General features: G+C 41.0%; 2 protein-coding genes across 2 annotated transcripts in view; both read right to left on the reverse strand.

Moving 5' to 3' along the window:
• The window catches only part of LOC142160027 (uncharacterized), a 334,423-nt gene that overhangs the window by 314,409 nt on the left and 6,554 nt on the right, over positions 1-13,460 (reverse strand). The window lies entirely within an intron of this gene.
• The window catches only part of LOC142095453 (uncharacterized), a 52,688-nt gene that overhangs the window by 36,940 nt on the left and 2,288 nt on the right, over positions 1-13,460 (reverse strand). The window contains exon 4 of the mRNA XM_075178398.1: positions 12,169-13,303. Within this exon, the coding sequence (XP_075034499.1) occupies positions 12,169-13,303 (1,135 nt within the window). The remainder of the gene's footprint in view (positions 1-12,168; positions 13,304-13,460) is intronic.

The raw sequence follows: 13,460 nt of genomic DNA on the forward strand, positions 1-13,460 counted from the left end.
TATGCAAAATAGATCCAGGATACAAAATAAGAGAAGTTGTACAAAACAGGGTCCATTCTAGTGACAAATATGCAACACATAGCACATACAAAGCAGACATCCAAAAGGGTTCCTAGTATATATAACAGATCATAATCTGAGGTCTAGTATTGAAAGCAAATCCCAACTTCAATTCAACATCTGGCTATTGTGAGATGGAACAAAACTGGTAAATATAATCTGCAGACTGCACTACAGTCATATTTGAGAAGTTATCCCTTCACAAGGCCATATCTTTTGCAGACTGCTTACTTGTGTTCTGTATGTGTCTGTCTAACAAAACAAGGTGTTAACTTTACTCATCCATGTAGGCACCTCGTTCCACACAAAGGGCTAGATTTACTAAACTGCGGGGTTGAAAGAGTGGAGATGTTGCCTATAGCAACCAATCAAATTCTAGTTATCATTTATTTAGTATAGAATCTGATTGGTTGCTATAGGCAACATCTCCACTTTTTCAAAACCCGCAGTTTAGTAAATATACCCCAAAGTGTGAACTTTGATCAGAGTACTTTTTATTTTTTGTCTGGACCCCTCCAGGTACAAGGAGGAGGATGGTACCAGGCATGTTCAATAGAGGTTAAGCCAGCTGGGACCTTCTCTTCAATTTCCTCCAGATGTAATCATATGCATTGTATAAGTGCAGTGTTAAGGCTGATGTTAGGACTGCCGATTGGCTACAGTTCGAGGCTATAGTGAAGGACTGTAAGGACCCTGCAGGTCTTGTACATCTTTGTGCTCACCGGAAGAGGAGATGACAGTGAAACTGGACCTCTGTCTTGCTGGCAGCATCAGTGCAGAGAGGGATCAAACCTGTATGTAGATATCCCAGGGTTGGCTACTAGGAGAATGGTACTGTAATGTACCTGTATGCCTATATGTAATGCTCTAATATGATTGAGTTAACCCTTTATTAATAGTGTTATTGCTTGTTCATTATTTTGTAATTTTTTTGGGTGATAGCGCCACATACTTCTAATTCTGACAGTCTGAAAGCACACACTACCACATACTACGTATGCGGTCAATGGTGGACCTCACTGCTGTGTGTCCATGACACTGCTTCCACCCATAACCAATCTCCATGTGCTACTATAAATTACTACATACATCCACCCACACCGACAGACACTAACGGACATATTCACCATTACTTACCACATAAAAACGAATGTGTATTGCTCCAACAAAATACTAACCGGCCAATGAATGGGTCGCTTTTACCACTGGATTACGTTTTATAGGCTGTCAGTAAGTATCAAACACCCAACTCATAGAAAATAAATTCATTTACAGAAATAGTCACTAAACGCAAAAAAAAACAAACGTATATTTAAAACATAAAATGTATTATGTATCTATGACCTACACTCATTTACGGTCTAAACCAATATTCACGAGAATGCAGTACTATCATAATATTTTATTTATAAGACACCACAGAATTTTGCGGCACTGCACTGGGGGGAAATAAGAGTGTAGTACATTACATGTAGACGTCCAACAAATAAAGTACAGAACACGCACAGGGATAATGCTGAACATTCACCAAGCATAAATAAATTATACAAAAAGCATATTAAGAAAGTCGTAATAGGCAAAGTATAAACAAAGACCCGGCAGAGAGGCTGGAAACAGGCAGTGAGTGGAGTAAAGGTTGACACCCAGTCTGCGGACATGAGGCACACTGGTAAGTGTAGTGCTGACCACGGGCAGAGGTATAGGGGGTGTTGGAGACTCTATAGGGAAGAAAGAGGAATTCAGTTTTAGACATGTGCTTTAGGTAATATTGGGACATCCAAGGAGAATGCAGTTAGACACACATATAGAGAGAGAAGGGGAGAGGTCGGGAAGGAGATAGATTTGGGTATTATCAGTGTAGAGGTGGTACTGGAGACCGAAGGAGTTGATTAGTTCTCCAAGGGAGGCGGTGTACAGTGAGAAGAGGTATAGGGGGTGTTGGAGACTCTATAGGGAAGAAAGAGGAGTTCAGTTTTAGACATGTGCTTTAGGTAGTATTGGGACATCCATGAGGAGAATGCAGTTAGACACACATAAAAAGAGAGAAGGGGAGAGGTCAGGAAGGAGATATAGATTTGGGTATTATCAGTGTAGAGGTGGTACTGGAGACCGAAGGAGTTGATTAGTTCTCCAAGGGAGGCGGTGTACAGTGAGAAGAGGTATAGGGGGTGTTGGAGACTCTATAGGGAAGAAAGAGGAGTTCAGTTTTAGACATGTGCTTTAGGTAGTATTGGGACATCCATGAGGAGAATGCAGTTAGACACACATATAAAGAGAGAAGGGGAGAAGTCGGGAAGGAGATATAGATTTGGGTATTATCAGTGTAGAGGTGGTACTGGAGACCGAAGGAGTTGATTAGTTCTCCAAGGGAGGCGGTGTACAGTGAGAAGAGGTATAGGGGGTGTTGGAGACTCTATAGGGAAGAAAGAGGAGTTCAGTTTTAGACATGTGCTTTAGGTAGTATTGGGACATCCATGAGGAGAATGCAGTTAGACACACATATAAAGAGAGAAGGGGAGAGGTCGGGAAGGAGATATAGATTTGGGTATTATCAGTGTAGAGGTGGTACTGGAGACCGAAGGAGTCGATTAGTTCTCCAAGGGAGGAGGAGTACAGTGAGAAGAGCAGACGACGGAGCCTTTTGGGATCCCAACAGGTAGAGAAGAAGCTGGAGGTAACAGCAGAAAAGGAGCGATTGGAGAAATAGGAAGTGAAGCCGGAGAAAACCACCAATTTAATAGTACCCAGAGCATGATGAAAGGGAGTAACTAGGAGGCAGATTCAAGATGACAGGACTTCACCTTGATGTGGGCAAGCGCACATTGCCAGCCAACATGGTAAGAAATCAACACTTATTATTCCTTATATCACTATGAATGTGAGGGAAGATGGGCAGAGATTTAAGTCAAAAGATTGAGGTGATGTGTCCTGTGGTCTGTTCCAGAGATAAAGTGAAGTGCCAAATTGAATCTGCCCCTTAAATGGTGTCAGTAGCCAATCACACTGCCCAGGAAGTGGGCAAGGTCTTTCCTCACCCTCCCATTCAGCCACATACACTGTGGGGCATGGAGACAGAGGACACACATGGGGTTAGTAGGTGGATGTCAGGGGCACGGCCACTTCCCACAGGCATCAATGAGCTCAGGACTCACCCGCAGCACTATCTGCCCCGCACACACCGCCCTAAAGCCCCCGGCTGTTATCACCACTGCCGGGGTCACTGCGCCGGGAGATGGGACCAGCGGCTCCTTTAAGCAGCCCCGTCTGCAGGGATTACCGGCCAATTACGAGTCTCTCGCACTCTGATTGGTCAGCGCAGCGTTCTATTACGTTCGCTAGGTATAACAAATATTGACGTCACCAACACTAGAGCGCCAAGTGACGTGTTATGTTAATACACTGGGGGAAGACCTTACTAGCCTCTACAGAGGCACCTGAGCCGTACAGCGGCGACATTTTGTTGTGGTCTTACAAAACAAAAATCTAGGAAGTTTTCTATACCGTTATTTTACTGTAACTCCCAGAGGCCCCTGCAGCATCCTCTCTTCTATTCGTTACTGAACTGAGTGGTCTCTTTTGAAAAGTTAATGATTTTGAATTGTTATTATTTTATATAGTTGTGGTTTATGGGCATAAAACATATGCACACAGGTTTACTACATATATGAGACATCCATATGATTTATTTTATTAGACCCTAAATAGAGCAGTGTTATTGAATGGTTATTGGAGACCAGTTAGGGTATTTTAGGGAATGTCCTAGCGAGTTTGAAATGAGGAGTGGTTAAGGCAGTCATTTTAGTATAAAAAATTAATGCAAATTAATGCAATCAAGAAGGGCCCCAGCACTGCAAAGGAGATTAGGCCCTTACACTGCAATCAAGAATGGCCCCAGCACTACATAAGAGAATGGGCCCCCACACTGCAATGAAGAATGGCCCCAGCACTGCATAAGAGAATGGGCCCCCACACTGCAATCAAGAAGGGCCCCAGCACTGCAAGCAACAATGCCCCCCCCACCCTGGACAGCAGATTAAAAGATTTTACAAGGAGGTAATTTTTTTTCCATTTACAAACATGTCTTGAACACCGGCCAAGCATGGACATTTGTAAGGTACAAATATATGTGGGACAGTGGGCAAGCCGGACATTTCTTCGAAGGTACAAATAATTTTTTGGACTTTGCGTAAATGAGTGTGTGTAGATAAAGCATCATAAAACTGAGGATTTCGTCCATGGTGAGTATTTGTTTTGTTTTTTTTCAATAAAAATCTATGGTGTACATGAGGGTGTTTACTGTATTTCTTGGCGTTTTATTATTTTTAATAAAGATTTGTGGTTGGAATGAGGGTGTTGTGCTTTTATTTAACATTTTGCTTTGTGGAACTACAGATCACAGCCAGCCGTGGGTGTAAGAGCATGTTGGCACTTGTGGTTCTACAAGTGCAAACATGCCCTGGGTGCCATGGGTACGCTGGTGCTTGTAGTTAGACAAGTAGCAGCATGCCCACACTATTTAGGCCAACATGGCTGGCTGGGACATGTTGTTCCACAAATCAAAATTTTTTTTTTTTTCATACAAAATCCCCATTTATTACCCTACTACCCACAGCCCAGGGGTAGTAGGAAGAGCCCTAGTGCTATCGGCACTGGGCTGGGTGTCCCTAGGGGGGTGGCCCCCTTACATTCAGCGGACCACACTCCCTAGGGAATCCAGGCCAGCGCTGAACAGTCTGTGGGTGTTTAGTCATTATGGCTGTGGGACCCAAACTGCGTTCTCCCCCCTCCCCCCTGCTATAGTGCCTATCACCCCGGCTGGTTTACCTAGTGCTGGTTCAATTAAAATAAGGGGAAACCTACGCCAAATTTTTCAAAGATTTTAACTCACACATCAATAGTCTGCTAGCACTAGGGTTAAGACTAAATAGAGTGGGGAGCAAACGATTTTGGTTTAAAAAAATAAATAAATAACATGCTACTTTTCACCGAGAGCTTACTGAGGTCAGGCACAACCACCCCCCCCTTAAAAAAATGATATAAAGTTTAAATACATGCACCACTAATGGTTTTTTCTAAAGGGGGAACTTTCCAAAAATTATTCATTATTATTACACTTTTTTAAGTACTTTTCAGTTTTTAGGTTATTTTTATGAACTTTTACACCCATTTTTTCAGTTTAATGTATATTTTTCTTAACTTAATAAAAAAAAAATTTCTTTGAGCAGACCAAGGAGGTGCGAGATGAAACAGCAGATTTGCCTGTTTCACCCACAGCGTTAAAAAACAATTGAATAGCTTTTTCCGCTGAGGGTTCGCATCCAGCCTATACTTTAACATTGACAAACGGTTGGAGCGCGATAACACCGTTTCGGTTAAAAAAAAAAAAAAGATTAGAATTGCGGGAGAAGTTTTGAAAATAAGGAAAAAAAGCAAGAAAATGACTTAACGCGCTCGAACTTCGAAACTCGCTAACAATTGAATATGCCCCTTTAAACGCTGGAAATTACCATTGCAAGTATGAGCAACAGATTTAGTTAATTGACAGCTCCAGTCTAGCAGATTTACATTTTTAATCTGCTTCACAGATATTATTTAAGTGAATTCATGATCTTTGTTTCACATTGAGCAAATAGCATGCACTGAAGTCTGCTGATTAAAGATATACAGTAATATGGCACTTTTAAGTGAAAAAAATACCCTTGGTCCAATTTTCTATTTTAATGCAATGTTGCTGATATGGATTTGTCATGTGTGTTGTTCATGTGTATTTAATAATGCTGTATTTGTGGAATTAAAATAAAAAAAAAAACAACCTTTTTCTAACAGTAAATAACGGTTATGTTTAGATATATATTTGTGCAAAGTGTGAGTTCCACATTAACTGTTATTTCTCCATTTTTAATAATTCTGCCCTATCCAAGATGGCTGCCAGGTGATGTCATCATGCCTGGACCAATGATATAAAAGCTGAGATTGAGTAAAATGACTCGCTTGGAATGTTGGACACAGATAGCAGTGGAAGTTCTCATATAAAAGTAAGAGGTTTTAGATTTGACATTTAAGTATATGTGTTAATGAGGATTGTACCCACCATTGCATTCTGCACAGTATAGGTTAGAGGAATGGGCAGGGTTCAGTAGTTGACACCGTGTGTAGAATTGGGACAGTGCACTGTAGTATTGGGATATAGGTTTTTCCTTTGTTTAGCTTGGTGTGTACATTCTTCTAGTGAGTTATGCAGCAGCTGGATACCCCCTTTAAGACCACCCACTTTATTAATTTAAGTTTTTGTCCTAAAATACGGCTCAGATTAGACTGATTCAATCATCAGGGAACTAGGGGACATTTGGGATTTTCTGTACTACGTCACACATTTGAAGCTTTTTATTATATTGATCGAAGTGCGCCTAGGAATGTGGTTTCTCTCACAAGTGCAATTGGAAGGTGCAAAGTAAGTTTAGTTTGAAGTATAGGGCAGAGACCAGGGGGCATATTTACTAAACTGCGGGTTTGAAAAAGTGGAGATGTTGCCTACAGCAACCAATCAGATTATAGCTTTCATTTATTTAGTGCATTCTACAAAATGACAGCTAGACTCTGATTGGTTGCTATAGGCAACATCTCCACTTTTTCAAACCTGCTGCTACTTGGGTGTGTGAGGTTCAGTATCTTTGTTTAAAGGTCTGATTTAGTAATGGAAAGACACATGTAGTCAGACTGGGACTTCCAGAGTTTTTTGGGGGGATGTTTTACACTTTAGCAAGGAGGCAGTATCCCTTAATGTACTTTTGTTGAGAAAGAGGCATGTATGGGGGGTTTCTATTGCTCTGCACAGTGATTTTTAATAGAATTTCTTAACATTTAGGATTATATTGTGAGAATATCTGGGGAGTGTGTGGGCAGCACGGTGGCGAAGTGGTTAGCACGTCTGTCTCACAGCACTGAGGTCAAATCCCGACCATGGCCTTATCTGTGTGGAGTTTGTATGTTCTGCGTGGGTTTCCTCCAGGTGATCACCCACTGAATGAACTTAGGACCTATTACAAAGTCTTTCAAGACTTCCTGAAAATACTTACACTACACAGAATCACTGCCTCATTATCCGAGTTGTGTATCACATCCACCTGTAATTGGATGTTTTTGATTTGTCTGGTTCGATTTGTACTATGATTTTATTTAGCCTAGTACCAATATCTTAATGTTAGTTGTTAGCAAGGTTATAGCCCATAAGATTCAGGGTAAAGTACGTTTCTGAATTACAATAATTAGTGCTTCTGGAACAGGAGGGCAACAATCTCTTCCCTGTCACCAGCTGAACAAAGTTACCAAGAATCATCATCATCATCAATTTATTTAAGAATCTTGGAAATAAAAAAAATATCTATTTTTTTACTGTATAAATCCAGAGAAATTCCATCCAACCCTTCTTGGGAAATTATGCAATTTCCTCATCTGTAATAAGGTCATCAAGAAATTCCATGGAATCAGATGTTAATGTAGACAGTCTTACCTGATCCATATAGGCAAATATTGGGATATGTAAAGTTGTTTATATTATTTATAAAAAAAAACTCAGCAATATTATCACACAAAAAATGTTTAGTGCCATGAACATTTAATTTTGCAGGGATAGTCCTGTTTGATACTTCTGCCCTTTCCAAATAGACAATGAAGCTACCGCTTTTGTTAGTCTTGGTATATTGGGCACGCATGATAAAAATAGCAGTATGCATTTGAACTTGTGAAGAAGGCAATCAGACCATTCTGTCTGAGCTGTCAGCCATCAAACCCTCTTCATTATGTCTGAACATTCCAAGTCAGATCGCACTTATTTGTGTTGGGTTTCTTTGTGTCTGGAAAATGTTTTGAGGCCAATTTCCCTAGAGATAAGAGTACCCCTGAGAAACACTTTAACAGCATCCCAAAGAATGGGTGATCTCACAGTCTGCACATTTGCCATACATAACGTTTTTCCAAAGCTTGGGAAAGGCCCATAGGAAGCATAAATATTGAAGACCCCAAAATATACAGGAAGGTAGGTACTCACACTGTGAGAAATGATTAAGGAAATGGAGGCCATGTTCCGAAAGTGAGTGGGGTACCCTGCTGTATGTCATACTTCCCAACTCTCGGAAACAAGTTTCCGGGAGAGGGGGCGTGACTGGAGGGAGGGGGTGGGATGAGGCCAAACGTGTCATTTTGGTCCCGCCCCCCGCGAAAACCTAATTTACGTCAATGGGGGCAGGGCCAAAATGACGCGATTGGCCTCGTCCTGTCCCCTCCCGCCCTCCAAAATGGCGTCAATCACAGAGAATCGCGTCATTTGACGCGATTCTCGGTGAAATCCAGGATGCAGGAGAAATGCCAACGAGCCCGGAAGACTGAACCGAATTTCGGGAGTCTCCCGGACATTCCGGGAGAGTTGGCAAGTATGCTGTATGTATGTCCTTGTATGTGTACATGCATCGTATGATCTCTGTGTGTCTGTCACTATCATTACTGCGCTTGTATAAAATGACAGACTTGTAGTAATACCTCCACAATTATACTGGGACAATACAGTAGGCTGTCGGTTAATGTTATTTAAGGACCACTTTAGACATCTTGAACACATTTTATATTGCTTTACAAATATAAGCTTTCATGTTAAGTACCCTGAGATCTAGTTTACACCATGAAGTAGAAGCTACAAGCTTGCAGGTCAGCACTTGCCTGAATGCTTTTCTTGAGCTATGCACACAGTAGTTATATTTTGAAACCCCATAAAGGAAGGGCAATTGTAAAGCTCAGGTGCCCAGATAACAGTGAGACAATGAAGGCTACTTTAATCAAGGGATTAAATTGCAGCAAGGTGGCTTAGTGGTTAGCACTTCTGCCTCGCAGCACTGGGGTCATGAGTTTGATTCCCGACCATGGCCTTATCTGTGTGGAGTTTGTATGTTCTCCCCGTGTTTGCGTGGGTTTCCTCCGGGTGCTCTGGTTTCCTCCCACACTCCACAAACATACTGGTAGGTTAATTGGCTGCTATCAAATTGACCCTAGTCTGTGTGTGTGTGTGTCTATGTTAAGGAATATAGACTGTAAGCTCTAATGGGGCAGGGACTGATGTGAGTGAGTTCTCTGTAAAGCGCTGCGGAATTAGTGACGCTATATAAATAGCGGATGATGAAATTGCATTGTTGTAGCAAAGTGTACTCAGTGGTCAAATTTAGAAGAGGGGTATGGAAATTTTTCAAGTAACTAAAGTGAGAGAATAAATAATTAAAAAATCTCACCAAAACCTGTATATAATACATAGATGCTTGTCCCTGTCACTGTAACAGATGTGTATTTTCCACGTCCCAGTGGTCTCCCTCTCAAATCAGCGATATAGCAGTCACATTACTAAAATAGAACTTGTCTGATACTAAACTGTCCCCATCTCCCACTCATATACCCTCATTGGTACAAATTTTCAGGATATCCCAGTTGGAGCATAGTGGGTAACGTTGCTAAGGCTGGCCACACACTACAGGTTTTTCATCAAATTATCGGGCCAATTACATGATAAACAACTGTTAGGTCCAACATCGCATTACTGTCTATGCTCCAACGATCAGGTTTTGTTGTTCCAAAGCACATTGTATAGTTTTATTCGATTTTATAAACTGACTAAATATCTCTATGACACATGGAACATTGTCGGGCAAATTCTGAAGTGTGTATGCACAGACGGTTATGACAGATGAAGAGCACAGATCTGACGGAAAGTCGTGTAAAACGTCTAGACTGTATACGCAGGAATCAGCGTGCTAATCGGGACTTTCAGTCACTGGTAAAATCGTTAACGTTATTGAATCGGGAGAAATGTTCTGCAGTGTGTACCCAGCTTAACTCAATGACATAACCGACAAACCATTTGCACTATAATATATTCTAAAAATCAACACTGCATTGCACACACACACAATGTAAAAACAGCAAAAGTAATGAATTATTGTCAGTTAGTATGGTGATATCCCACTTCCAACATCTGTTCCGACATAACCTCACTGCCGCAAAAATCTTAACCCGTTCTTCCAATCCATTCTTAAGATGCTTAAATAAACATTTCATAAAGTGTATCAGTAAAGTTGATTGGATGGCTGTCGACTAAGAAGAAAGAGCAAAGGAACAGAACCTAGACATAATTCCAGGAAAGCACAGAGGAGAGGCATACTAGGGACATAGAAGTAATAGGTACATGTTGTTTAAACATCTTCTAAATGCCCCTCCAGTTGTAGCGTTATTAAAAAATATTTTGTATTTTAGGGGGCATGTCAGAGGTGTTTGTGGAGGCATTTAGCTCTGCATCAATATATAATTTGTGAGTGGGGTTTAATACTAGCTAATAGGCAGCTAGCAACAAGGAGATCACTTTTATCAGTTATCTATTAAGGCAGTGCTGTAAGGGACAGCTGTAGTGCTTTACAACAGCAGCATGAAGGAAGACCTGGTGACTTTACATGAGAGAATTGGGTTTCCATAACCACTGCCACAAAAATCTTAACCCCTGCGGCCCCTTCCCCATAAAAAAAACACCAAAACTTACTGCCACTTCTGATTCCTCTTCATAGGTGCCTAACCCACCATCCGCGCAGTGAGAGAGGGAGCAGAGTGACAGCTGATAGGTCAGGCCCCGGTGCGCCCCGCCCCCTCTGATGCTTTCATTCATATTTATATTCACACTGGGGACCCAGTATCAGCCAACACCAGACCTCACCCCCCCCCCACTAGATTATTTTTTTTTTGCATAGCACAGGCATCGGAGCCCTCGATTCGGCTGAGGCAGAACTGGAAACCATGCTTCAAATGTTTGCAAGCATGATAGTTGCTAGCAGATTATTGAGTTTACAAAAGTGCCGGTATGACATACTGGGGGGGGAATTCAATTGGCCGCGTTACTGTAAAAAGTAACGCGGCCTGCGCTTTATTACTGCTATTATGGTAATAGTGCGCTTAAATGCTGTTATTACGGTAGTTCTGCTCGCAGCTCCCTGAGCTGTGAGCAGAATACCGGGTTAACTTTACAGTAATAACGGTAACAGAGTTATCGCGGCGCTACTTCGGGGAAATTGAATTCCCCCCACATACCGGCACACTTCCAGCACTGAGTGTACTAGATATTTGGTTGAGGAAACCACTACAGCCTGCGGGGATCCATTATAGCGAAGCATAAAGTGTGGAGAATATTACCTGTGATATAGTAGGTATGTGTCATAACATGGTTCCTTATAGGAAATGCTCATTTTCTTACAACTACAATAGTGTTACCATCTAACATAATTTTGCAATCCTCTTAAATCCAGACAGTTTGGACCAAGCACCGACATGTGATCCTGGGGTGAGGTCAGTGCTTCAGTTCCTGCCCAGACCACAGATAAGGGCAGACAATTGACTAGCCAGTAGGGATAGCTCCCTCTCTGCACCTGAAAGCCACTAGTGTGTGAACTAGTCAGGATAAAAATCTGTGCCTGGACACTAATGGGTAGAAGAAGATCAAGGGACTTAAAGACAGTACTAGCTCTGCTTCCTGGAGTGGCATTGAAGAGTGGCCTCTGCTTGCTGGCAGTAAGAGGGAGAGAACCCTCGTTATGTCTGGGACGGGTACACCAGTGATTAGCTGCAGAAACTGATAAATGTAATGTTTTATACCCACTACTTGTTAGTACAGTGTCACTGCTTAAACTCTTCTTTCAAAGTGCTATAGTACAGTTGGTGCACTTTGTGTTAAACATAATTTAATACTTCTTTATTAAGAGATTTGCCTGGATGTGAAAATACTTTCACGCGTCCATGGTATTGGGGCAAGTGATAGGTTGGCATGTAGCCCAATGAGATTTGACTTGGTGCAGGAACCCCTGCCAGTTAACTCTGGGTACATTCTCTGACAGTGAAGGCAAATACACTGTGGGTGTCCAAAAATTGTGACAAGACTCACACTATTTTTTAATTAGCAAGGAGTTTGTAAAGAAAACTCAATGACAGTGTCAGGTGTAGAGAGATATGTTATGTATAACAGATTTATATATTTTTTTAAATAAATAACATTCCAATTGTGCATTTTCCAATACATTTTAGTTATGAAAATTTGTGACAATTTTCTGATGTACAACAACAGTAGATTTCCCACATTCAGAGCATGGAAATGACTTCTCACCTATGTGAATTCTCTGGTGTTTAACAAGATCTGATTTGTTAACAAAACATTTTCCACACTCAGAACATGAAAATGGCTTTTCACCTGTGTGAACTTTCTGATGGTAAAGAAGATGTGGTTTTTGTGAAAAACATTTCCCACATTCAGAACATGGAAATGGCTTCTCACCTGTGTGAATTCTCCGATGGATATCAAAATTTGATTTACGTGCAAAGCATTTCCCACATTCAGAACATGAATAAGGCTTCTCACCAGTGTGGACCCTCTTGTGTTTAGTAAAAGCAGATTTGTGCGTAAAACATTTCCCACATTCAGAACAGGAAAATGGCTTCTCGCCTGCATGAATTCTGCGATGTTGAACAAGATGTGTTTTCCGTTTAAAACACTTCCCACATTCAGAACATGAAAATGGCTTCTCAGCTGTGTGAATCCTCTGATGTTTAACAAGATATGATTTATATACAAAACACTTCCCACACTCAGAACATAAAAAGGGCTTTTCACCTGTGTGAATTCTCCAGTGTTTCATAAGATTTGTTTTCTCTGTAAAGCATTTCCCACACTCAGAACACTGGAAAGGTTTCTCTCCTGTGTGAGTTCTCTGATGTTCAGCAAGAGTTGATTTGCGTGTAAAGCATTTCCCACAATCAGAACATGAAAATGGCTTTACACTGGTGTGCATTCTTTGATGTCGAATAAGATTTGATTTTGTTGTAAAACGTTTCCCACATTCTGAACATGGATATGGAGTTACATCTGTGTGAGTTCTCTGATGTGAAATAAGTTTTGCATGCTGGTTAAAACATTTACCACATTCAGAACACACAAACATTTCATGACCACTATAAGCTGTATTCTGTGTAAGAATATCTGATTTATCAGGAAAATATTCCCCATGTGTAGAGAGATGAGATGATATATCTTCACTCTGAAGTAATAGATGTATATTAGGGCTGATTGTGTTTTCTGTTGGAGAATCTTGTGTGATGTTGCTATCTTCTGTTTTACAGTCTGGTGAGAAGATGATATGCCCATCAGAGATATTCCTCGTAATGTGTCCATCTGCTGGAAATAACAGGTTTGTAAATATGGATATTTGCATTAAACACATTTTCAGAAGTAGGAACATATGGCAATATCCCTAAATGACTATTTATGAATGCAAAATGCTTAGTTGCATTATGAATGCCTTTTTACATTAATGCACATATTAACTTTGCAT

This window comes from Mixophyes fleayi, chromosome 6, assembly GCF_038048845.1.
Source record: "Mixophyes fleayi isolate aMixFle1 chromosome 6, aMixFle1.hap1, whole genome shotgun sequence".
In the NCBI taxonomy this organism is placed as follows: Eukaryota; Metazoa; Chordata; class Amphibia; order Anura; family Limnodynastidae; genus Mixophyes; species Mixophyes fleayi.